This window comes from Spermophilus citellus (genome assembly GCF_964194105.1).
Source record: "Spermophilus citellus genome assembly, chromosome: 12".
Taxonomy (NCBI): Eukaryota; Metazoa; Chordata; class Mammalia; order Rodentia; family Sciuridae; genus Spermophilus; species Spermophilus citellus.
The window spans coordinates 120,148,779-120,176,428 of NC_138198.1; the positions used below are offsets into that span (position 1 = coordinate 120,148,779).

General features: G+C 35.7%; 1 protein-coding gene across 1 annotated transcript in view; it reads left to right on the plus strand.

The window, feature by feature from the left end:
- Positions 1-27,650, plus strand: part of CDH7 (cadherin 7) — a gene marked incomplete at both ends in the record, with an annotated part of 109,690 nt that overhangs the window by 25,755 nt on the left and 56,285 nt on the right. Inside the window, 4 exons of the mRNA XM_081263483.1 lie at positions 12,184-12,478; positions 16,253-16,372; positions 24,245-24,412; positions 26,798-26,985. Of these exons, the coding sequence (XP_081119609.1) occupies positions 12,184-12,478; positions 16,253-16,372; positions 24,245-24,412; positions 26,798-26,985 (771 nt within the window). The remainder of the gene's footprint in view (positions 1-12,183; positions 12,479-16,252; positions 16,373-24,244; positions 24,413-26,797; positions 26,986-27,650) is intronic.

Below are 27,650 nucleotides of genomic sequence, written 5' to 3' on the forward strand. Positions count from 1 at the left end.
TAAATCCTAATTTTTCCGTGTACAATATAAGGACAGTAATGCCTACCTCAGAAGTTGATTAGAAGAATAAGAAGCCTCTTCATCACAGTGCCTGACATGTATTTATAGTCAATAATTATTAGATGTTACTATTAACCAGTCACATAAAAGTAATATGAACATTAGATAAGCATTGTCAATATATAGAAAAGAACTATGAAGTTAAAGAAAGGAATAGAGGAACTTCATTTTTTAATCAGTAGGGGTCATATTTCAATTCAGACTTGATCAAGTAGGCAGGGAAATTTTCTGTGATAATTTCATACAGTATTATCCAGGGTTAAACAGCTATAATGATTATTACATTGTATATATGACATATTATAACGCATGCCCATTTAGTAACAGTTTTTTTATGATCATAAGCAATGTAAAAAATAGATGAATCAGTTGACACCTTTTTTGTCCACAGCAAATGATGTTTTATTTAATGGAAGCAACACTTATAACAGCAGTGGAAGCACCTGCCCTTACTCAAGCCCTCCAGGAAAATTTCTCTGTATTAATAGCCCTCTATGGCAGGACTCTACCAGGAAACCATTATCATCCCTACACTACTAAAAAGGAGTTTGGGGTAGTTCAAGTTGAAATAGAATAGTATATCTAAACCACCTATCCATAAAGTGATAGGATGAAGTAGAGAGAAAATGTATGTTATTGTAAATTTCAGAGAAAGAATATGGGTTTTCTTAGTGTGTACTTTTGTAAGTGGTCCTAATTAGATTTCCGTGTAAGATATGAGCTAAATTATAAGTAAGTACCTTTCATAATATGGCCTTTTCAGTAGGTGTACTTGTCCTGACTCTTGTGTGTTTAGGTAACATATTATATTGACATGCCCTTTAAAGATATTTTGTTCTTGACCTAGATTTTTAAATCAGAAGCTAATTTCTTCTGTTGAATTATGTTAACCAAATTGCAAACACAGATCCTCATTTCCAAAGGCCCAGAAATAAATGCCTTTCTTTCCCAAGTCATTATGAAGCCGACATTTTGAAATCAAGAAAGGAATCTCACAACATGCATCTTTAGGATTTCCTGAGGATAGAACATTCTGAACATTTTCTAAGTCACTCATGATTTTCAAAAGCTGTCATGACTATGCAAATCCTGTACTATAATTTTAGAAGTTATTTTATACTAAATCAATACCATAAACTGGAACTTAGCACCCCACACACGGCCTGTGTCCTATGCAGTTCCTCTAACCCACAGTATGTGTGAGGATCTGAGCATGTGTTTATCAACTGAGTGGATAATACCATTCACCTGTGTTTGTGGGTGACAGCCTCAGGCTGTCCATCACTGGATAGCACGGGGCACAAGACCCTAGTTGTTTGACTCTCATGGTGTGTCACATTATATAATATAGACATGATGCTTTCATGATTATTCTGTCTCCTAAGTGACCGTTATTATGTTTGTTTTACTCACCTTGAATCCCAGTATTGTGGATTAAAGGAAAGCAGATTAGAGCTGCTTTGGTACTCATTTGGAAAGAAGGGGTAAGGGCCTTACAGTTAAATAAATATGGCTATTAAGAAAATAATCAAAAACTCTATTACATTTTCAGAATCTGACAGAACTTCATCAGTTGAAAAGTTAAATGCAAATTTGCAAAAATCAATCTTAATCAACAACAATGTTTTTCATTCTCCCTCAACCTGTTCCTCTGTACTGTGATGCAGCCACTTCTCTAGTGGGTACTAGTGGACTTCTGTTAATATCCAGAAGTATGTATGCAAAGGCAGAAATCCCATAGCCAGTTTCTCCCAGGAAACCCAATGGTATCATCCCATGTCTATTATAACATTTTTTTTTTTTACAATATCCATGCTTGCATTGGCTTAATTGTTGACTTTGTTCCATGGTGGTTATTGCCTATCCATCCCACCCCACTATCTTTCTCCTTTTTTCTTCCTGTTGCTTTAGTACATTTATTACATTGGTTTATAGAAAATTCCTTAAGGAATGAAACACCGCTATCAAAATTGTTAATGTGCAAAAAAGCAGGAAATTGAGATCAATATAGTTGTAGAAATTGGGGGCTAAAAGGGTTCAGGAAAGACTGTTGCCATTTATTCTTATGATTTGCTTAGAGGAAAAGCACCTCTCAGGTCTTCCTAGGTCACCTTGGATGACCTAGGAAGTATGGTCTAACTACACCTGCCATCTTTTAGATGAGACCCCCACCAAGGGTCCCTGGCATGTGAACCAGGTTTACATTTCATTTAGGAAGCTTTGATGTTCATTGAAATTATGCCAGAGATTTTCTGAAATATGCTTTTAAAGATTTGCACCTTCTCAGCACATTGTTGCCAGAAGTCAGAAGACATGTACATTTTCTGTCCTTTGTACCGAGTTAATAAACCTACTTCTCTGTTTTTCAAAATGATCTTACCAGTACAGTGGAGGAACATTTCCTGAGATACCCTGTGTTTTCTTTTTCTTCTTTTAGTCCAGAAGTTCTTATCTTGAGTGTATCATGGTTTGACCCAGGGAACTTTTACATATTAAAAATATTCAGAACACATTATTTTCAAAGGCCCAGAAATAATCTGAGCATCATGCCCCGTAACATAAAATGCTCAGCCTGGGGGTACAGATCTGAGGGGGAATTCATGAAGGTGAATCCCTGGGTTCACTGAGCTAAGGCAATTTTGCTTTTTCTTTTTTCTGAATGATAAACACCACAGAGAATCTTCCCCCACTCTTGGGATGGGTTCCTTTACAGGTTGAAGTTTCTCTATAAGAAAACATTCGGGAACATGTGTAAAATTGCAATATATCAGGTGTCTACTGAAAGGAATATCAGCAGTCTGCCTGGGGTAGTGACTGTTATGAGTTTTGCCACCCTGTGGTGCCCATGTTAGCTGCTGCTGCTCTGATCCACACACCTCTAACCAAATTATATAAATGTTGCTCTCAGTCACCATCCTCTGAAAGAGAGAGTTTGGTGTGTGTGAGCACGAGTGTGCCCAGAGAGACTCTGAACTAATCAGTCACTCAGTGTGTGCACATTGCTGGGCAATTTCCACAGGAAACTGACTCTGAGGCAAGGATTTGCCTTTGGGAATTTATTGGAGTGCATTCTGGAACAAGCACTTTTGAGGGAAAAGAGGAGGAGGTAGGAATGGACAGGTGAGGAAGTCCAGCAGGCAGCAGAGGGCATGGCTGATCTTCTGTGGAGCTATAGAGTTGAGAAGGCTCTTCAGGCCCTTTGCCCACATGTTGGCATCAATTAGGTCAGATTGGACCAGTTATCCTTATGGTAGAATTGAAAGTTCCTTGAGAGAATTCTTTCTTTTGATTACCCAAGTGTTTAAGTTTTCTTCCCGAAATGCAGATTCCAAAATTATGTTTCCTTTTGCACTATTACCATTTCTATTTTCTAACGCACAAGAAAATATGATGTAAAAGACAGGAAATATACTACAAGAACATTGTTCCACTGCTCTCTGAAAGATGTGAGTGCCTGTCTTCTCCACAGGGTCAGGTAGGAGACCTCTGTGATGGTCTTACAGATGCCCTCTTGCAGACTGTCTTCTGCTTCCTGTGTCAAGCGTCTTCTAGTTTATTTCTGATGCTATGACAGGAAAAGAGTACTAGAGGATTATTGCCTAGAAGCATTCAAATTAATTTTCAGATAGGGTTTATGCAGTAGCCCAATGCTGCTCATTGATCTGTGAGAAAGGGTCAAATTTTCTGTTGTTGGTAGATTTTTATTTTTTTTTCATGTTTACACTTTTTTTTTTTTTTTAGAATACAGAGGACACTTCATTGTGACCTTCTAATAATGTAAAATGCAATGAAGATGAATTGCTAAGATAAAAAAAAAATCAATCCCTGTGATTTTCATTATTGGTTTGGGGGTTTGGCAGACCTTGAGTTCTTTGAAATTGCTGTAACAGGTGCTAAGCTACTGCCTTCAATTTCTGATCATTTCCACTTGGGCAAATGATGCTGTCCTCAGACAGCACTTTCAGTGGTGCTGCATAGCCTTTCAATGAAGGTTTTCTGTTTCACCTGCCTGTTTTCAACGATAAAATTAACAGTTATTCCCTTGGGCGGGGGTGGGGGTGGGGTGACTTAGCTGTTCTAGGGACTTGATTTGGGTGCATTACTTGGAATTTATCACTAAGGTCAGGTGCTGCCCAGAAGCTCTGAAGTAGCAAGGTAGAGTTTCCCAATCACATGGTGTGAGCAGGAGGCCTAGGCTCTATTTTATCCTTTGGGATTTGACTCCAGGCAGACTTTTGAGGCCAGGTGGACATGCTGCATATGTCTTGTAGACAGGAGGCAGAGATTGGGTGAGATCAGTGCTATCTCAGGGAGGTAAATGTTTTTCTGAATTTCTGTCTCTTGGTCTGAATGTGCCGCCTTGAGCTAGCCTGCCAAGGGCACAGATGTGCAACCTTTTCAGACAAAAGTAAGATCGTTTTCTGTAAGGAATCCAGATAAATCTATTGTACCACTATGTGTAAGCTTATAAATATGGATAGAAAGTTTCATTTCACAAAAGTACTTCCAAAGGCATTATTTCATTTTATCCTCACTTCAGTATTCAAGCTCAAGTGTACATTTACAGATATGGATCTATAACAGGTGAATAAATTGGGATTTGAGGGTGATCAAGACAGCACAGGAAGGAGCAGAGTGTGGTGTCAAGTTATACCTGCCGCTCCTTGGTAAGTGACCTTGAAGTTGCACTGTTCTGCTACATGAATGACTGCTACCCCAGTCTGAATACCTACCACAAGTGAATTACTATGAACTTTTTTCTGAGAATGAGAACAATTTGAATAGTTCTTCCTTTTTATTTGTTGTTGGTTTTTGAAAAAAGAAGGGGTGAATGAGATTTTCTTGACAATTTTTAATTACCAATGCATTTCCTCAATCATACTTCTGTTCTTTTTTTATGCTATATAATAATTAATATCTAAGCTTCTGAAACCATACATCTTCATCAAAGATGCTTCACAAGTAAATGGTGTTCCATTATCCTGGACCACAATGATGATTATAAATTAGGAACACTTCAGCCGGAAACAAATGCTTCCTACACTTGTTTTCATCTGCATTATTTCCTCAGCAGCTTGATAATTACAAGGCATCCAGTGGCATGTGGAAAATATTTATTAAAGGCATAATGAGAAAAGAAAACTGGTATGTGTATATTTAAGCAATTTCATTTCTGCCAATTACTCTTTAAATCCACCTTCTTTGCTTGTGATGATAATCTTGTAAAAGTTTGAAAAAAGTGAGTTAAACAGGTTTTAACATGTGGAATACAATTTTAAACTTTAAGGATCAATAACCTGTAATCATCGAACCTATGGCAGAACTTTCAATTTAGATGCCTTGGCTGATATGTTTAATATAAACCTTTCTCAGAATGATCAAGTTATTGCTCAGTGGACTAATTTTTGGTCTGACATTATTACTCAATTTTTGTCCACAAATACACCAGAAGTGCAAAGCTTTATTTATATAACATGTATTTTTCTTATTCCAATGCTCACTTAAAGAAAAAATGAATGCAAAACTAATTATTGCCACCCTTGTCATCCATAGGTCATAGAGGAGAATGACAGAGGCTACAGTCTAATGTAGTTTTATTTTTAGTGTCAAAAATTTTATAAGTATGATCCTTTTCCAATACTTTCATCTTATGACCAGGATTGTTCTTTGTGACATGAAAATTTAGAATGTTTTAAAAAGGCAAAAATATTTTTAAAATTTTAAAATTTCAATATTATAATAATTTATTTTTATGAATTACATTTTCTCATACTATCTTAAGTAGTAGTCACAATTGTTTAGTGAAGTCCAACGGTAAATGTATTTACCTCTTTTTTTGAAGAGAAGGAGGCTAAGAGTAAAGACTCAAATAATTGCTGGAAACCTTGGTGCGCATGTGGAATCCCAGTAACTTAGGAGCCTAAAGCAGGAGGATGGCAGTTTTGAGGCTAGCTTTTGCAAGTTCCAGGCCAGTCTGGGCAAGTTAGCAAGACACTGTATTAATTTATCCAATTGATGTTTTACCTCAGTCTGGTAGACTGAGGAATATTTCCCATTTTCAGATTTTCTTTAGGCAAATGGACTAAAAAGTGCTACGCCAGGTCATTTATATCAGCCTATATTTGATTAAAGAGATATAAGAAAATAATGAGAGCAGCAGTGCAGTGCTGTATTCTTTGGTGTTGGTTTTATAATCATAAATTACAAAATAAACGTTGGGTAAAATTGTAATGAAGGGCATGGGGAATCTGGCATCCAAGGACATACATATATCTTTCAATGTCTTTGTATGTAGGGTGTGTGTGTGTGTGTGTGTGTGTGTGTGTGTGTGTTGTATAAGAGCTGGACAAACAGAGGAATGAGAACACAAGTCTTTCTCCATGAGGGCTCTGCCTCCTGGGGAATGTAGCCTTGTAAATGTGAAACACAGCACACAAGTGTGACTATGAGCATACAGCACCAGGTCTCTGAGCTCCATCTAGGCAATTTAGAGGATTAAGGGGAACAATTTAGAGATATAGGATGTTTTGATTTTATTTATTTATTTTTGCTTTGTTTTACCTAGCAGTATTAAAACACTAAATGTTAGAAATTGAAATAAATCAACAATTACCATCTTACAAAGTGGATTATAGACTTACCAGATTTAATACCAGCACACTGTTTATGGAGAAGGTGGAATATGATGACAAAAAGGATAATTCTTAAGGAGTTTATAAATTATGGAAGGAATTTGCTATGAAAACAACTAAAGTTAAGACTTTCTATATGAAGCATAATTAAATGAATTCTGTCACAGAAATTCAAACGAGATGCTATAAAAAGATTGGATTGTAAAGCTTCAGTGAGAAGGAACTTGCATTTGGCTGAATTGGATATCAGTGAGTGGGCCAGACGACGAGGGGCATGTGTTGGAAAGGATGCACATGGTTGATACGCTCAGGCCACAGGGACTAGTCCAAGACGCTTGGAGCAAAGAATGTACTGTGAGATGTGGTGGACAAGCCGGGTTAGAGAGATGGTGTCCAGGAGGTTGGGTTCCATGCTTAGAAACCCATTGACCACGGGAGCAGTTAAGCATATTTGATGAGTATGCTCAAAATCCAAAAGAATGAAGATCAAGAGATCAGATGGTCCCGTTACTTTGTAATAACCCCCAAACAACTAGTTTCTCAGCAAAGATTTGCTTCCCACAAGTTCTAAAACGATCTTAAACACTGCAACAGATGCTCCCTGAAATGGGCAGGACCACTGGGCAGCGCCCCTGTAAGGCCCATGTTCTGGTCCACCCCTAAAGTCCTCTTGAGCCAACCTCAGGAGCAACTGTGAGTTGCTGTCATCCTCAGTATCATGTTTTGTTCCTCATCAGTGAAGATACTATTGATATTTTTAAAAAGCATATTCAGTGAGGGACATTATAGAATATTGTTATATTTAAAGAAAATATTTTCTTACAAGTGTTATGACAGCCTAGACAATGTGAGTCATTAAGAGTAGAGGATAATTGATAACTTTTCCAATAGGCCAAGTGTCAGTTTTCAAAATATTGAACTAGGACCTTAGCTCAGAGAGAATGAATAAAGGACCAAATATAGTGGAGAAAATGGGGAGGAGTTCTCTGTCAAGTAGGAGGAGATGTAACCTTTGTGGGTTATTAGGAAAGACATTTGAAGCCACATATAAAGGTTCCTCTGCATTCCTTCCTATATAGATTGGGAGAGTCCAACCCAGTTTGGTATTCCTGCATTTCACTGTTCACAGTACTTATAGTGACATGTCGGATTCACACACCAGTTGTGTCTCCACCTCTGCTTGTCTTCTGCCTTATCATGAGGTCGACTAAACTAAGTGGTTCTGTGGTCCTCAATTGTTGACTCATTTGGTAAAAAAATGTTACTATATCATAAAAATATTTATTTTGGAGTCACGACAAATATTTTTCAGAGAATTTAGAAAAGCTGAGTTTTGTCTGATGATTAATGAGTAGAGTAGTGGAGTTTTTTGTTTTTTGTTTGTTTGTTTGGTTTTTGGTTTTTGGTTATTTTGTAGACTAAGTTCAGGATAACATTTACAAAAACTATCTGCATCTGAAAAAGGTATAATATTGTGGGTCTCACTCTGCACCAAATAGAGTTCAAATATTTTTTGGGGGTTGTGCTTTCCATTGGTTTATTCATGCATTTACATATTATGGGACTATAGATTTTTGTTTTCCTGTTCATAAGTTTTTACCACGTGGAGTTACACATTTCAGTTTTGTTTGTAAGAGCTGATATTGACAAAGATGGGTAAGGTGTGTGGTGTTTGTGTGCGTGTGTGGGTGTGTGTATGTATGTGCCTCTATGGGGACACCTGAGTTAGCTTAAAAATCTCATTGCTATTTCTAAGTTACTACACTTTTCTTCTTTGGTAAGCATTCTTCTTCATCAAGGGGAGAGAGCAGCTTTTCACTAGCAGCATGGATTTGATTCCACCTATTAAGAGTAATCGGATGGTCATAGTCCCACAGATGAACTGTCTGAGTATATCCGGTAACTGTGCATCCATTTGAACATTCCAAAGTTGGTCATCACTTGTAACCACAGATGCTTGCATTCACCTTGCAAGGACACAGTTTAGACTCCAAGAAATTTTCTGCTTGTGAATTTTGGCAGTGATTACTAGCCTGGTGATTGAACCAGCTGGGAAAAAATTGTCAGTGATGGGGAATAGGTAAAGTTGAGGGCACCTGGAAAAGGATTTGTGGGGTGTGTGTGTGTATGTGTGTGTGTGTGTGTGTGTGTGTGTGTGTGTGTGTTAGAGCAGGGTAAGTAATAGAAAAGTTATGTGATCCTTGAATGATAGGTGAAATAAACAGTATGAAGCTTCTACTTTTAAACTCTTCTGTGTCAGTAATGGAGATCAACCAATACCACCATCATCCAAAAATGCCACCTGAGAGTCTGGGGTAAACCTTATATGCAGGATTAAGGTGTGCTTTATATTGAAAGTAATTTCTGGGGGGGTGTCCCATACCTGGAAAACCACAGGGGCATTATATCACCCTGCTATGAAGACAGCAGTCATTTGACAGGAATTATTTAATGAATCTTAAAGACTGGTTCTATGAGTGGGATTCCTGAAGGTGAGATAGAGATGTAGAGAAACTTTGAATGAAGATGTATTACTAATATTCCTACAGTCATCTGGATGTCCCCTGAGGTTTCACACTGCCATTATCAGTAGCTGCTGGAGAGTCACCAGCGATGCAGGAGCCGAGATGAGGGCAGTGTTAGGAGAATGGTGTGGAGACTGAGTTGTGGAACACGTTCATATCAACTTAAAAATAATTTGTCTGTCTTCACACTTGTCTGAGGACTCACTCAGGCTGCTGTGGGTTGTTTCATTTACTGTTGTTTACGTAGTGCAAGAAAGGACTCCTCTGGTAAGTCAAAAAGTGCGTTGATGGAAACCAGTGTGAGAGTGATGAGGTGAGAGCTGGCTGCAGGATCCCTGTCCTTAAGTTCCTCTTTGCAGAGTCTTGATGTCCTTGCCACCCAGGGCAACAGTCTACCTCTCAGACAGAAGCTTATTGTGGCGAGGGGCAACTTGGACCTTGTATGAGCCTGCCCGTTTTCATAATCCCGGTGCTGGGAGAAAGCAGGCTAGATGAGCCCAGGCAACGTCCTTAGCTTTTCCAAATCTATAAGTAGCATCGTGTGGGTAGTTTTGAATATTAAATGAAATGCTGTGCTGTCCACAGTGGCTCTTGGGCTGGCTGTGGGATATGTTGCTGAGAGATCGAAGACAGTACCCCGAGATGGCACGGGGAACACAGGGTTTATTGACACCTACTAACAGGCTACCAGCTACGGCTGCCTGTAACCACCAGCTACATGGGTAGTGCTCTGACTCCTGTCACTACTACGGAGGGAGGACCTTTACAGTCTAATGTATGTATGAATTGATGACATGGTTAGTTTTGTTTACTTGACCCGCATTCCAAGGAGCAATTGCGTTTAGGATAACTTCAGAAAAGAACACTTCTCACAGATGATATCTGCTTCCAGATTCCCAGTACACATTCCTTAGTATCCCTTAGATAATACTAACAGGACATTCCATCCTGGGTCCACATTCACTGTCCTCTTGACTTGATTAGAGTTTTGGGAATGGAATAGGACATGTCAGGGACATGGTATTTGTTCTAGTGAGCTTTTTCACTGCTATGACTAAAAGACCTAGCCAGAATAATTGTAGAGGAGGAAAAGCTTATTTGAGGGCTTATAATCTCAGAGTTTTCAGTCCATAGACAGCTAGCTGCATTTCTTGGGGCTCAAGATGAGGCAGAACATCATGGCAGAAGAGTGTAGAGAAGGGAAGGAGCTCACATGCTGATCAGAAAGCACAGTGAGACTCCACTTGCCAGATACAAAATATATACCCCAAAGGGCACATCCTTAAGGATCTACCTCCTCCAGCCACATCCTACCCAGTGACTACTCAGTTAATCCCACAGGGGATTAATTCACTGATTGAGTTAAGGCTCTCATAGCCCAATCATTTTTCCTCTAAACCTTCTTACATTGTCTCATGCATGAGCTTTGGGGGGACATCTATCTCACATCCAAACCATAACCAAATTTGATGTCCCTCTCTTTTCCAAGGATCATGTTATACTATACAAAGAATAGTAAGAACAGAGCCTGACACCTAGTTAAGTTCTCATGACCCAATCTATAACAATTCTCATGTTTCTTTCTTCTTAAATTGGGGAAAGACACATTTATAATAGTAATCCTGAGAAAGACTTAAGGAAATTAATTCACAGCACTTCAAGAATATGACTACCCTCTATGTCAAGCAGATACTTTGCAAGACAATCCACCAGATGACTCCACCCTGAGAAGTTTATAACTCTTGACAGAAACTTATTATTTTATTATTTAGTTCTGACTCAAAGTCACAGACACCAAGGGATAAATTGGGTATTTAAGTATCCTGAAGCAGAGTATAAATACAACAGTTACAGTGGAGTGGGAAAGTCACAGAGATCCATGGTGCCAAAATCTGTGTCTTCCATGGATACCAGGGAAGAAAATGTGCCCACACTTGCCTAAGTGGTTTTCCATATTTTATATTTTTAGAACCTCATCTTTTGAAAAATGCAAATGGAGTCTGTAGGGCACTGAAAAGCCTTGTTATTTGGTAAATCGGGTTTTTATATTCATATTAACAAAAGTCCTGGATGATGGCAGTTATAGGAGATGAAAGATTGTTGAAATGACAGATTGAGTAGTGTGTTTCTCAGGTTATGGAGTTCAGGAAAATGTGTAATTATTTCTGAGTTTCCTAAGGTTCCTCTGTTCAACATAATGTTCCGACATACAGCAGGGACAGTTTCAGATAGAAAATGCAAATCAGTAGGTGCTGCCCCTGCTGCCAAGGCTGGGGTTAATCATGCAAATCTAATGCAGTTCTTGGTATTTCAAGAAAGGTTTTAGTTGAAGTCCCATGCACGTATTGATTTAAAATTCCTACTTTAGAGAGCAGTGTAATTTTTTTTTTTTTAGCTTCAAATTCTAAAATACAGAACAGGATTTGGAGACAGATTTAGTAACTGGACATCCATCCACATTGGTTAATCATAGAAAGGGGTGTGTGTGGGTGTGGGGTTGGGAAGGGAGACAGGGACCCATAAAGAATGTGGGGTTCTCTAAAAAGCATATTAAATGATGCGTTAGAATTGAATTGACCAATGTTCTCTAGAAAAATCCCTTTGCTTGGAATAGGGATCAACCAGTTATACATGTTTACTGAATGTCTGCTGTGTTCAAAGAAGATGGCTAAAACTGGCAAGGACAGATCAAATAAAAAATAACACTACAACGAGTTCTGTGGGAATGCTATAAAATACCTTTGGAAATGAGACTGTTTACAGGAAGAAATGAAATTGTCTTGCTCTCAAGTGCAAGATGACACATTCTAATAGCCTTTCTGCTGTGCACAATAAGCGTTCAGCTTATCTTTCCAAGAACAATAAAATTTCATGTACAGCTGCCTGACACAAGAATTATTTTTACATATCTCCATATCGCTGACTCTCTTGTAAGTTAATCTCATCTCACATGAATTTTTCACCAGCTTCACTCTGATGTTGATAAAGGAGATGGTTCCATCAAATACATCTTGTCAGGCGAAGGGGCAAGTTCCATTTTCATTATTGATGAGAACACTGGGGATATTCATGCTACCAAGAGACTCGATCGCGAGGAGCAGGCCTACTACACTCTCCGAGCTCAAGCGCTGGACAGGCTCACCAACAAACCCGTGGAGCCCGAATCAGAGTTTGTCATCAAAATCCAGGATATCAATGACAATGAACCCAAGTTTTTGGATGGGCCTTACACAGCAGGAGTTCCTGAAATGTCTCCTGTAGGTAAGTGAAGACTATACTGTTTTGCTGTGTGGTGTTAGGAAGTTTGTCTTTAAAACTAAGTTGTTATTAGGTGCAGAGAAAAAAGCACATTAGTGTATGTAGGACAATCATCAGTTGCAATGAAGGGAAAAATTGAGTCATGCCAGTAACCAGAAATTCATCATTCTATACATTATTTTATTTGTATGGAATATTAGGAAGTACTGTTTACACTTTTGAATTTTACATATTTCATTTTACATAGCCATCTCTGTGTCTTTAAGAACTACTTAGGGGTTATAGTTCCTTTTTCATTTAATGTTAATTTATTTTTAAAATGCAATTAAAATTATGATTGAGAAGTTAAAAACAAAATCCTTGCCGACACAGCACCATAACACTTGTATGGTGATAGGACAGGGTTCATTGACCAGACTGTGACTCCCTCAGGGGCTGCCCAGGCTCACACTTGGATCAGCTGTCTGTAGTGCCTGTGTGTGGTGCCTGTGGTTGGACCCTCTTATACCATCGTGTGACACCACTAACTCTTCTTAGTTTCTCCAAGTGAAAATTGAATAGTGAGTATATAATAATGATAAAATGATCTTCAGCTAGAGATACATAGAAGAACAATGAAGGCTGTGGCAAAGGCCTTTTGGAAGTTCTTCCTTACTGGAAAAGTAGCAAGTAAAGGGCTTCCAGCATGTACTCTATAGCAAATAGTATAAATTCTGGCTTAAATTCCCATTATTCAGCTACTCGTGGAATTGGTTTCAGCAAGGTGTCATTTAAGTGTGGACAATCTTACAAAAAAAAAAAAAAAAGTGAAACTGGACAAAAGGCCAGTAGAGTTATATCTGTCCTCTTGTTTGGGGTATTTAAAGAGGATGTTTATTTAATATGTTACAGGAGCTTGTAACACATTTTAGCCAATATGATCTGTTTCGTTCTTTACAGAGCTCATTTCATTCACTCACTCATTCAGAGGACGCATCAACTATACAATGGGGACAGAGATTGCATAGATGTTCTGTGTTTTCTTCGAGGGTCATGATTTAGTGATTCTAAATTTCTATTCTTGTCAGAAAGGGAAGATTTTTTGAGGCACCCCAGCTCCAGCTGCTAGAGGAATGAGAAAGAAGAATCGTCCTGAGAAATTCTGAACCACAGAGGCAGAATCTCACCAGAGCTAGCACATGTAGAAGCATTCCAGTGCCCAAACCATACTTTAAAAGAGATTCCTGCCCAGTGTTTCTTTACAGCAGCAGCAGCAGGAGTGGCAGTAGGATTCCAGGGGTTTTGGAGTAAAGAGAACCACATTTTCTCAGATTAGTAATGTCTAGGAAGATAGAAAAGTTTGAGAGTTTGAGGGATGTGACTCAGCTTAGCAGTTCTAGTTCTTTGGGGCATTTTTGGTGTTAGTGGCGTACTGAGATTTTCTTCTCCTTATAGAATATAGCTGCGTACATTCAGGGTATGTGAACTTCTGTGTTAGAAGCTGCCTTCTGGTTTTGATTATGATGGCCTATTTTAATATCAAATGGCATGTTTATTACACACAGAGACAAGTTATTTTATTTACTTGCTTGAGTCAAAGAAGTTCCACCCTTTGTAGAAGATTATTTTCAAACATCTTTAGAATTCACTTGAAAACCAATTTAAATTACTGGATTAATATGAAAATTCAAACACAGAATAATAGATACCAACATTAAATATGTTTTATAAATGTATAACAAGTCATAGTTTAATGCAGTTTCTAATTCTCACTAAGCATTTATAGCAGCCACTAAGTGGTATGGTTTGTACAATATAAACTTTTAGAGCTTAATCAGAAATATATTAATTAGATATTAACTAATTATATATTTTTAAAAAACACTAATAAGCCCCTAGCACAGTTCGGTCTTTTCCAGAAGAGCTTATATAAATATGGAAAGTATAGTTGTTTGCAAATATTTGTGAATGTGTATGTTTGCTTGTGTTTATTAAATATAATCTATCATGTATTATGTATCAAATTAATTAAAATTTCAGAAATAAATGTATTATTATTCCAAGCACAGTTTACTGAAGTTCAGGTTTTCATTACTTTGTTTAAAATTGTTTATTGAATTTTTAAAAATGCTGCCATACACATAACTAAATAGATTCTATACAATTTGAAACAAAATAGATAAGGTAAATTATAATATGAAAAAATGGAGTGTATTTGTAAAAATGAGCATTAATGACTTTTATAAAGCATTTTAAAAGACAACTGTGAGAAACACATTTAAAGAAGATGAAACATTTAAATTATGTATTTTAGAAATTATCAGCAACAAAACCCTTAAAGAATACATAAAGGACCTTTTCCTTCTCTGTCATGTATAGATTATATAACAATCTATACATAAAGATATAAACTAAGTAAGTGTGTCTCTCTCTAAAATTTTGAAAGTTGCTTTCCAAGTGGGAAAAAAGGAACAGTTCAGAATAAATGCTCTTCATATTGCATTAGTTACAGCATGAAAAAATGAAGAAACTTGACATGCAATATGGAAAAACAACTAGTAATGCCACTTTCAAGTTACCATGCATTTCCTTTTTGGAAGAGTTCTGGTAGTATTTAAGTTGAATGTTTTGTTTTAAAATCTCTTAGTAAAAACAATTTAAAATAAAACAATTATCAAGGAGATAAGGTAGCCATATAATATCCAATTAAATCTATCAAACATTCTTTGTGTAATTAATGAAAGTGTGGTTTCTGCTGACTCTACCCACTTACATTGTTAAGGTATCTACAAAGATTCCAGCATCTATCAATATCTCAGACTGCCTTTTGGCAGCAATTGAAACTAGTAGAGTTTGTTCTGGATGGAAACTTGCTACCTGCCCTTAATGGATAAGATGCGTACAATTACAGCCCCATTTGTTCTTGCTATCCCATGGTAACATGCATCCTCAATGGTATTTTTATGCCAGACTATTTTCATATCCCTTCATGATTTCAAAGTTTTTATTAGAATTTATTATCTCTCTAGGTTTATATTAATAAAAAAATCAATGTTTCACATGACTTGAAAGAGGATGAATTAAAAATTACAAATAAATCTCTACACCATTTGACCCAGCAATCCCTCTCCTGGGTCTATACCCAAAGGACTTAAAAACAGCACACTACAGGGACACAGGGACATCAATGTTTATAGCAGCACAATTCACAATAGCTAAATGGTGGAGCCAACTTAGATGCCCTTCAATAGATGAATAGATTTAAAAAATGCGGCATATATACACAATGGAATATACTCAGCAGTAAAAGAGAATAAAATCATGGCATTTGCAGGTCAGTGGATGGAGTTAGAGAAGATAATGCTAAGTTAGAGAAGATAATCCCAAAAACCCAAATGCTGAATGTTTTCTTTGGTATAAGGAGGCTGGTTCATAGTGGGTTAGGGACGGGGAGCATGGGAGGAATAGACAAATTCCAGATAAGGCAGAGAGGTGGGAGGGGAAGGGAGGGGCATGGGGTTATAAATGATGGTGGAATGTGAGGATCATTATTATCCAAAGTACAGGTATGAAGACACAAATTGGGTGAATATACTATGTATACAACCAGAGATATGAGAAATTGTGCTCTATATGTGTAATAAGAATTGTAATGCATTCTGCTGTCAAAAATAAATAAAAATTTTTAAATAGAAAAAAATACAAATAAACAACGTAGAATCTGCAATATTTTGTGAGTTTTTCTGTGTTGCTGCATATGACAGTTTTTAATTTGAGGGTTTCTGGATTGTCACTTAGGGACTTCAGTGGTACAAGTGACAGCAACGGATGCTGATGACCCTACATATGGGAACAGCGCCCGAGTGGTCTACAGTATTCTGCAGGGGCAGCCGTACTTTTCCGTTGAGCCCAAGACAGGTAAAAACTGAAACTTAGCACAATTTTTGGTTATCATTTATATCATGGCTTAGAATTAACATAAGCTGTTTTTATTAAATAGGGTTGATTATAGACACTATATTATGTTTTTCCAAATATATTGACTTTGATTTAAAAAGTAGAATATTATTCATAAAGGAGTTATAGCCTTTTCAAGAATAGTTTGTGACCTTTATCTGAATTCCCTGAAAAATAAAACAAATGCTATTTATTCAAAAGTATTTCAACTGCTATCTGCTGTCTATAAGAAAATTTTGATTATTTAAATTTAAGTGTATTCTTGTTTGTTTCCTTTGGTTAATTCACATTGGGTTATTATATGCAGTAAAATTAAAAACTCAAGCAGAAAGATCTCTGCCCAGCAATTGAACAGATAGTAAGTAAGTTCAGTTTGTCATTCTAGAGGCTGGTTTTCTCCAGGAAATTAGTTGAAATAATTAGTTGATCTGATAAATGAAATTAATTTTTCTTTTTAGCTTTAGAGAAACTTTTTTGATGAGGTGCAAAATTGCATGACTAGAACATTTATGTGACTGGTTTATTATGTTTTGCTTTAAGCTGAAATAATTTTTATTAAATAAGACTATAACAAGAGGGGTTGTTATCTCAGTTATAAAATTATTATTTAGTGTGTTAGGATATCTGATTCTGTGGAAAGATAGCTGTCCATATTGTTGGTTTGTGCCATTGATTATTTTTATAACCATGAAAATGTGGAAATTCTCTACTTTTAGAAAAAAAAATGTAGTTGTGGATGGGCAGAATGACTTTATTTTATCTATTTATTTTTATGTGGTGCTGAGGATGGAACCCAGTGCCTCACACATTGATAGGCAAGCACTCTGCCACTGAGCTACAGCCCCAGCCCTAGGAATTCACTGTTATAAACAATTCCGCCTTTACAATGGAGTAGAATTCTTTACATATCTAAATTTATGGTAATAAATATTAATAGTACCTATGATCCTAAATGAATATTTTAATGGAACTGATCCTATCTTGTATATTTACAAAAATAGCAATATTAATTCATTCTCAAATCTCTACATAGGGAAATAATTTAAACATCTTTTGGAAATAACATGAACAGAGAGGTAAATTTATTTCTGGCCCATTCATTGGAGTTTTTATAAAGACTACAATGCATGTTTTATACCAGTATAATGGCATAGTTTGGGAATCTCCTGGAAAGTCTAAGAGGGGAGAAACATTCATAGTTAAGCAAGTATTCTAGGAAAAGTAATGAAAGTACTGAATTCATGATAGGAATTCGGTGAATGTAGAAAGTGTACTGATGTTTGACTCAATGATGGATCTTAGAAACCTCAATTTGAACACCTACCCATCCTTCCCTTATATATCTGCTTTTTTTTTTCCAATCTAGAAAGACATTGACAAGTTTCTGACAATTTTCTCACAAATTATATACTCTTTCATTATGTAAACTTCCCCAAAATAGCATGTACTAATCCCAAGGGTTAAATATTTTCCTGCTACTAATGAATGGCTTGGGATTTTTAGTTCTGCTGCAAGATGACAGAATTTTCCAGTAGTCCTATGAGATAAATACCTCACCAATTAATCAACAGAACAATATCACATGCCATGATATCAGTCCTTAAGTAAGTAAACTCAATTTTAGTTTCAGAATCCAAAGAAATCCCATTTACAGAAGAAGAAGAAAGTCTATTTTTAATGTAGCAATCATGGTAATCATTGGGATTTCTCTTTTTATGGTATTGTGAGCACTTTTGCCCTCTCAGCTAATTCATGCTACACAGAAGGCACTTTTTTTGGGGAAAAAAAGTTGCATCTTTTTTATGACAAAAATGGAAATTTTTCAGTCCTTTAGGGCATGGAGAGCTATAAATCAAATTTTAGTTAGCCTTCCGTATGGGGTGTCAATCTGCTTCTTATCTATGTGAGAAATAACATTATTTTCCACTTCTCAAAACCTAAGGGTTTTGGAAAAGAAAGTTAATTTTTGACAGGAAAAATGTTGAATATATGCTAAATAAAGATTGTCAAAAATAGGCCCAGGCAATACCTTCCCATAAGTTTGTTTAACTGTTAAGAAGAAAGTAGCAAGTACTTAAGACCTCAGTGCATTATTCCACCCGAAGCTGTGCTCACTGGCCCTGTGACTAGGAGTCAATTGTATTTTTCACTTTAATTTTTTCCTTTGCAAAACCAGAATTTAAGTAGCTGCAAAATTGTTAACAGTATTGACAACTTACTTTTATAAGCCAATAAAATGGTACCAGAAACAAGATACTGCAGTACTTCAAAGATCACGATTCTTATCCTTGTCTGCATGATGTTCACTAAGTGATTGGGAGACAGCACTGTTGCAAGGTCCATTTATTCTGCGACCTGTGAAACAATAGATCCCACACGTGGTTCTGTTTGATCATGTGGCGGGACTGGTGAAATAATCTTCAGCCAACAATGAAAAGCAGACACCTTGCTTTAAACATTTTAAGGATTGAAATGTCCTCAGCAGAACTTTAAACCAAGCTTGGGGTGAGTCTGACAGATCAGACCCTAGAGTCCTGAAGCCAGCTCTGGAAGAAGGATGGACTGTTGAACATCACTCGTTATTTAGAAGTTCTTTCTTAAACATGTGATTGGGGACTGTGTGGTTCCCCAGTTATCCCTTGCATATCACTTGCTTTATCATAGTTTTATGTGAGTAGTATCATCACCAAAAATCAACCCCCCCCTCCGTTTCCAAATATGTCATTCACTCATATCCCATGCTGTGGGGTATCTTGATATGGATGGGCCTCAGCTTGTATCAAAGTTTGCCGAGGTCACCCCTCATGATTGTGAGAGAAGGCCCTCCTCGGTGACTCATCATTTGGTTCCAGTTCTGCAATTCTGTTGACTGTTCTCTTGTCTTTTTATGACTTTGTTATATGCTACACTAACTTATGTGCAAAGCAGATAATACAAAGGGTAATACAAAAAATTTAGAAAGAAATCAAACTTTTTAGGAAGAGATTCACCATCATCAATCAAGTTTCAGATGATATATAATCAACCCAGGTGAACATACTCATTTACAAATATTTGCAAATAAATGTACTTTCCACATTTATATATGTTCTTCTGGCAAAGATTAAACTGTCCTAGGGGCTTATTAGTGTTTTTTAAAACATATGATTAGTTAATATCTAATTTAAATATTTCTGAATATTATGCACTGAAAGTTTGTATTGTACAAACCATACTATATCATAGCTGAGGCTGTGTATTACACTTCATATTTGATAAAGTCTACGGATAACTATCAGTCATAAAAGTAGCATACTTATTTTATTGCCTAATTTAGTAAATTCATTTATAATTAGTGCTCTACTATTTACAATTTTTCATCGAAGGAGTATTTTTAAAAACAGAAAGCAGATCTTAAACATCTAAGTTCATTCTACTTTCTAAGTTCCTGTGAAAATTAATTTTCAAGATTCTTAAATGTTTATTTTTTTCAAAAGTTGACATTGCTTTGTCCAGGATCTATTTCATCATGCCTCAGTTTATACATTTGTAAGAAAAAATGTTGCTTGACCCCAGTCCATATTCATTTTTGTAAATCTACATATATGTAACAAGTTATTCTGAAGGTATTATTATGAGCATACATGTATTTATATATCTATATATAGATACACACACACACACACACACACACACACACACACACACATATATATATATATATATATATGTAGGTATATTTATTTTTCCAATGCAAATGAAGTGTAAAAGATCTACCCAACAAGAATATTTGTCCTTCACATTCTCTAGATATCCTTTCTACTCTAAGGTTTTAGCTTTTATAATTTTTAAACATTCAGTGCTTATCAATAGGTCATATCACAGAATGAGTTGTTGGGTTTACTATGCTTAATGAAGTGTTCAAACAGGTGCTTTCCTCATGAAAGAAAGTAGCATATAGGACTCTGAATGGATTTTTTTAAATGACTGTTGTTACCCAATCAGAATGTGCATAGAGTAATGCTTCTCACCTATAATAGAACAATTGATCGTTTTGTATTAAAATTTGTAGATGTGTCTTTAATAGCAAATTGTTGTATTGCAGTACTCTCCTGGATATGTGCTATGTTTGTTAATGTCATGTAACGTAACTCTTATTGACATAACATAAGGCCAAAGAGGCTAATGTTTGTAATGACCATCACTGGGCTATTTTAAAACCTCAATAATGAATGCTGAAAGAAATTGCATATAGTTAATAGATATACCTTCACCTTAATACCAGTTACATTTATTATCATTCACAGGTGCTCAGCCATACAAAAACTATCATCTTAAAAGTAGTTACCAAGAAAACTGACATGATATCCAATAATTCCTGTTAAAAGCAAACAGTCAAATAGCAAGTGATGTGGATTTTTCACAATCTTTTTTTTTTTTTTTTTTTTTTTTTTGGTACCGGGGATTGAACTCAGGGTCACTCAACCACTGAGTCATACCCCAGCCTGATTTTGTATTTATTTAGAGCCAGGGTCTCATGAGTTGCTCAGTACCTCAAGAGGCTGGCTTTGAACTCTGGGTACTCCTGCCTCAGACTCCCTAGCCAATGGGATTACAAGCGTGCACCACGGCTCCTGGCAGTTTTTCACAATTTGATGTTTGTGCATGGCCTCTTGTCCGTCTTGGTGGTGCTCTTGCAGGGGTTGACTCTTCACTTTTGACCAAGGCTGCACCAAATAGCTTCAGCTCATTCCTAGTGCCGACCTCTTGACATTCAACACCTGCAGGACAGAAGCATAAGGAAGCTGATGCCTCTGTTAATGCTACAGTTCTAGAACTCTTGGCATGAGTATAGAGAATGAAGGTTATATTGAAGAGAGTGGGGAACACAGATGGTTCTGGGAGTTGTGAGTACAGATGGCCTAGGTTCTAGTTATAGTAAGGAAGTCTTCCTTGGTTAATTAGATCCCTGAGAAAGTTGAGTTTTCAATACTAAGATTCTTTTTGAAATATTAATTCACTCAGGGTGGTATCCAAAAATGATGACTTAGCTCTAGTGAGGAAATTCCAATGGTTGAATCCCTACAGTTTGAGAACCCCTAGTCTTTGTTTGCTAGGCTCATTAGAAATCTGAGGCTAATGTCCTTGCCTGTGTATGCAGCATCTGGGCTCTGATGAGTGTTTTTCTAAACTGTGGCAGATTGCAGAAGTGGCTCTTGTCTATGTCTCACTGTACACACACTGAAAATTTCAGAAGATGCCATGGTAACAGAATAGGCCTTGAAAACCCATGAATGACTTATAGAACATTAGAGAACAATCAGAAATTTTCCTAGACTAAGAGAAAAAAAAATCCAGACAATTATCAAACACTGTAAGTCTGTTTATGTTTTATATGCACTAACCTGGATCACAAGTAAGTGGAAATTTCCAAATTACTGAGTCAGATGATAAATCTATAGAAAACTTATTATTCAGAAAGCCTAAAATCAGAGCCAGTCTCTCCAGAAGAGCTAATGGATAGCTTTTTTTTCTCATTAAAAAGAGTTTAAATTTACTGAAAATATTATTATTTGATTTTTAATGTAATATTTATTAATGACATATTACAATATTTTTAACTTTCTTGAAAATCTCACAGATTATAGACATCCAGTTAGTCAAAACTCACATTTACCAGTTCAGAGACATTGTAATAATAATTTTCTCTGTGTATGTGTATGTCTGCGTGTGTGTGTGTATCCATGTAATATATTACAAATGAAAATAAAATCTAATGTATAATTTTTTTTCTGAATGTAGAAAGCTTGCACTTAATAGTAAAAGACAGAAAAATTCATGTAACTAGAAATATAGAATTATTAAATGCCTTTATTTAAATTTGTTTTTTCTCCATTGTTTTATTATTGTTCAAACTATGTTTAGTAGCCAAGACATTTGGAAATTGTCTTTGCCACATGAATTAATCTGAAAACTTTAAAATGATTTTAGCTTTTGAAAATGTTATTTTTAGGGTCTCTTATAAAGATAAAATTAAAGGTGTGAAAAATAAGCAAATAACTTGGACTACCAGACTCCTATTCTAATGATGCTTTTTTTCTTTAAAAAAAATAGTGTCACCAAACAAAACTAAAAGAGGCTGAGTCTGTAGTGTTTGCTTCACTAGTTAGTTGAGATGCATAGATTTCTCTTCATCCTATGAAATTTTCAAAATAATAATTCACTGGCACATAGTAGTATTGAAAGGAAAAATTGGGGATGAAGAGAAATTTTAAAAAAACACTAAAATGATGAGTAGTACATGTTCAAAAATAATTCATCCTAGTATTTTTTCACAAAGATGTGGCAAGTACATTTATTGGTCAAGTAATAAAGATTATCAGTGTTTAATAGAAAACATTGTCTACACAAAGAACATGATTAACAGCATTAATTAATTAATTAATTAATTGATTAAAAGAAGATAAAAGTTAAAGATAGAGATCTGTAAGTGTTAGAGTCTGTAAACAAGTCAAGATGGCGCCTGGCATTTTGCCAGAGGGAGTAGTTTGTGAAGTAACCCCAGCGAGCTATTAAGTGTGGAGATTCCTTATTGGTTGACTGCTGTATCTAGTTTATGTTAATTAAGATAAGCTGTGTGGAATGTATATATACCCCTCCTGTCCTACAATAAATGGCTCCCACTCCTGCTGTATCAATGTACACAGTTGCTTATCACCTCCCGGTTGTTTTGCTGCAGCCGGACTGCGGCAGTAAGTTCTAGAATTACAGAACTTCTAGGTAAAGACTGTGTGTTTGGAGATATTGGAGTTTTGTTTTGCCATAGAGTTAGAAATATTGAAGAAGGAACAGGAAATATTCCCAGGATTATTAGCATACAGATAAGAATATTTATGAACTAAACACTTGTCCCTGGGACTTAGAGATTATACATCTATGTTGTTTTCATTTTAATTGTGATATTTCAAAGATTAATTATAAGTAGTGGGCTGGGGATGTGGCTCAAGTGGTAGTGCGCTCGCCTGGCATGCGTGCGGCCCGAGTTCGATCCTCAGCACCACATACCAACAAAGATGTTGTGTCTGCCGAGAACTAAAAAAAAATAAATATTAAAAAAAATTCTCTCTCTCTCTCTCTCTCTCTCTCTTTCTCTCTCTCTCTCTCTCTCTCCCCCCTCTCACTCTCTCTTAAAAAAAAAAAATTATAAGTAGTGCATAGATTGTCACAAGATTCAAAGGAGGTAGCTAAAGTCATTGTGTATTGCTGTGTTTGCAGCAACAGACCCAAAATATACTTGTGTATTTGAGTAAGTAACTGTCCAAAAACTTCAACTTGCTCAAATAAGTGTAACTTAAATGCTTAAAATATCAATGTGTTGCTGGTGTGTGTGTGTGTGTGTTTGATAGTGCTCAGACCTAAATAAGATATGGTTGCTTAAGATAAGAACGTTATTTAACTTGGAATCTTGGTAATTGATAATAATTTTTTTGTAAATTATTCTAAGTTTTCACAAGGGATAAAATAGAAGGATAGGATAAGTTCACTGCTATGTACTTGAATAGATAACTTCTCATTATTCTACATAGAGACCCATTTTGTATATTTTAATTGTTATTTTCTTAACTATTTTCATGAAAATTAGATAATTCTCTGCATCTGATATTGAAAAGACTGCATTTTTTCTTTTTTTATATTGTATGTATCTGAAATATTTCTTTGGTATTTAGTGTACATTAAAATGGTTAAAGTAAACAGAATGGAAAAGGAACTAGCTCCTTGTGTCATTGCTCGTTGTTGTTAGTATACGTGTGGTACAATTCATCATGCATTTTACTGGGATTTGAAATCTTACAGGAGTCATCAAGACTGCCCTTCCAAACATGGATAGAGAGGCTAAAGACCAGTATTTGCTTGTCATTCAGGCAAAGGATATGGTTGGTCAAAATGGCGGACTGTCTGGAACTACATCAGTCACCGTGACCCTGACTGATGTCAATGATAATCCACCTCGTTTTCCTCGAAGTAAGCCACTGTTTTTTGACTAAATTTCCTTGTAAGTCGCTCTTGCTCTCTCGCACTCTCTCTTTCTCTCTCTATCTCTTTATTGCATCCTCCTCACATTTTCTTTTACCAGGAACACAATTTTAACCCAGTAAAATGGAATTATAAGGAGTCCAGAAGACAAATCATGTCTTTGTATCAATGCTATCATAAATACAAGTTTTCTTTCACTCACATTTGAAATTCCAGACAAATGTTGTGTTTTAGTCTTTTTTTCTAAAACTATTCTTTTTAAACATTTTGTAAGTTATGGGATTGTTGCCAATTAGTAATATACTTCATCAATTCTACACATAAAAATACTGCTTTATTTTTAAGATCAAGAAAAGGCAATAAGAATTTTTTTTTTTATTTCGTTAGTTTTAAGCAGTTCATGCATACTAAACACTCCTTTGGCGGTTCTACCATATCTGTCTTGTGCAAACATTCAGTGTTTCAGAATAAATCAGTCAAAAGGAATAGAACCACATGCCCTCAATTCAGCTTTTTTGACCAATGCAGCTTTTGACTTATCCAGTAGAAAATGGAGGGAAAAAAAAGAATGTTCTCCAGGTAGAAGTATTGTGTATGTGAAAAGCATTTCATCTTGACTCTTTTTAGTTTCCTATTTTTCTTGTTCACATGTGGGATTTCTTTAGAATGATAAAGAAAAAAAAAAAGATATGCAGGCTACAACATCTATGCAGTATCTCTAAAATGCAGAACTAGATTGCCAACCAACAGTGGAAGCAAATAATATTAAACAAGGAAGCTTTAGGAGCAACTATAAAAACCAGGGTTTTTTTTCTTTAAATAACACTTCTTAGCTAATACAATTTCAGTGTTCATATTTTTATGTTTATATTATTGTGCAAGAAACATTGTAATACCACCTGGTAATTTAAAAAGTGATCCCAGATTTATATATATATATATGTGTGTGTGTGTGTATATATATATATTTTGTTTGTTTGTTTGTTTGTTTTTTAAATGAGCCTGTCTTTAATTGTGGTCTTGACAGCTTATCATGGGGGAGAAGGAAGGAGTTTTAGAAAATGAAAGTAATAATGTAGTTATCTTGGGCTCAAAATAAAATTAACTGCTACTCTTTCCTTTAAACCCGGGATGAGAAGCATTGATACCTGGACTTTTAGTAGCATTAGTTGTCATGCTTTGCCAAGAACAAGCACGGGTTCTACAGCTTATTAGATGCTCTGCTACTTATTAGAGTCAGGAAAGCCCAGGATATGCCAGTGAGATTTTCATTTTTTGCTGGGATCTTTTCTACAGTTTAATTACTATTCTAACCTTGAAATTCTTGAATTTTACTAAGGACATTGCTAGATGTGTGAAATAAGTCACTCTCAAAAATCATAAGCATATATTGAAGTCTCTTAAAAAAAATGATAACTGTCACAATCTTTTGAAAACTCCAAACAAGTCTCAGCCAGAAATAGAATGTAGTCTCTTCATGTGGACAAGTCTTCCTTTCTAAAGTCCTCTCCAAGGGAATTCGTCCTCTTCTCTTCATTTAAGTACAAATGCACTACAATTTAACAACCCAAGGGGAATGGAACAAGGGGCCGGAGGCAAGAGAAGTCAATGTTTCCAGAGAAATGGTGAAGAAACATCTGGTTCTGAGCAGTTTCCTTTCTTCCTCTATTAATTTTTTTTTTTTTAGTTGTAGGATGTTTAAAATAATTTATTATAAACACTAAACACTTTTTTAAGTTATTCTTTCTTTTTTACTTCTTATAACTGTATGAATAATATTGGTTTTTTATCTTGTAATACTAATCCCCAAATCAGTTGCACATAAACCCTACAAAAATAATTCTTATCCTCAGTAAATTTACAAGCTACGATAAAAATGATCACACACTTCCTTGTCCACTTTTCTTAAAAAAAACTTTTTCAGGAAAAGATATTAAATAAATTCCAATCTTCAGGTGGTAGAAATAGTGAGTCCTGTATTTGCCTATTAGAAACCAAAGCTATTCGGTTTTTATTTATAAATGTTTATATTAGTTATGATAATTATTATGTTCAATTGCTTAAATGCAACAGTTATGCATGAATCATGTTTTAATTATTTGAAACTTATTTTTATTAACAATAACATATTTCTTCTGCCTTTCCTTAGACCATCTGTGTCTGTTCTCACATGGTTGTCTTGATCGACTCATGACTATAAGTTTCTTGAGGCTATATGAAAACTCATTTATTTCATACTGTCTTAACATATTTATTGAAAAGCAAAAACAAATGAAGTAAAGTTTATGCAAAAACAAACCAAACATAGGTGTTATTATTATTTTGGTTAGCTTTGTGTTAGGTTTTATTCATTTCTTGTTTTGACTTTCACAGGATCTTATCAATACAATGTCCCAGAATCATTGCCTGTAGCCTCAGTTGTGGCCAGAATCAAAGCTGCTGATGCAGACATAGGCGTTAATGCAGAAATGGAATACAAAATTGTGGATGGTGATGGACTGGGGATTTTCAAGATATCTGTTGACAAAGATACACAGGAAGGCATCATTACAATACAGAAGGTAATGTTTTCTTTATTTTTATTTTCTATGAGGGAAATGTCACACAGACTACTGAGAAGTCATGTCTGCCTCCCTGCAAGGATAGACAAACTGTATAGCCACGTGGAAGTAATGCCATTTTCATTTATCCTAAGAAAAGTTATGCACTTACTTGCAGGTGGCAGAATCTTCAGGAAACTTGAATGGTGTTTGTAATAATGCCTGTCAATTCTGTTGTCTGTGTAAAACCATAGTACTTTGTATACCACTGCTGACAATTAAGCACACTGACAAATGTGCTGCATGTTTCTTTGACTATTCCACTAAAAATCCCCAACCTTAACATAAAGCCTTTTATGTACACTAAATAAAGGCTATTGTTTTCTGTACGCATGAAAATATTATTGAAAAAATGGAAGTAGAGAGCAAAATAATAAAGACTTGCTATATTAGCAATTATTTTCTTTTAAAATTTACAGCAATTATTCTTTTTAAATTTTTAGAATAATTGCTATACTCCTTTATTAAAGATACAGTAGTTTTATCTATCTATCTATCTATTCATTTATTTATTTGGTACAGAAATTGAACCCAGGGTGCTTAACCACTGAGCCACATTCCCAGCCTTTTTTACATTTTTTATTTTGAGACAGGGTCTCGCTAAGTTTCTTAGGGGCTTGCTAAGT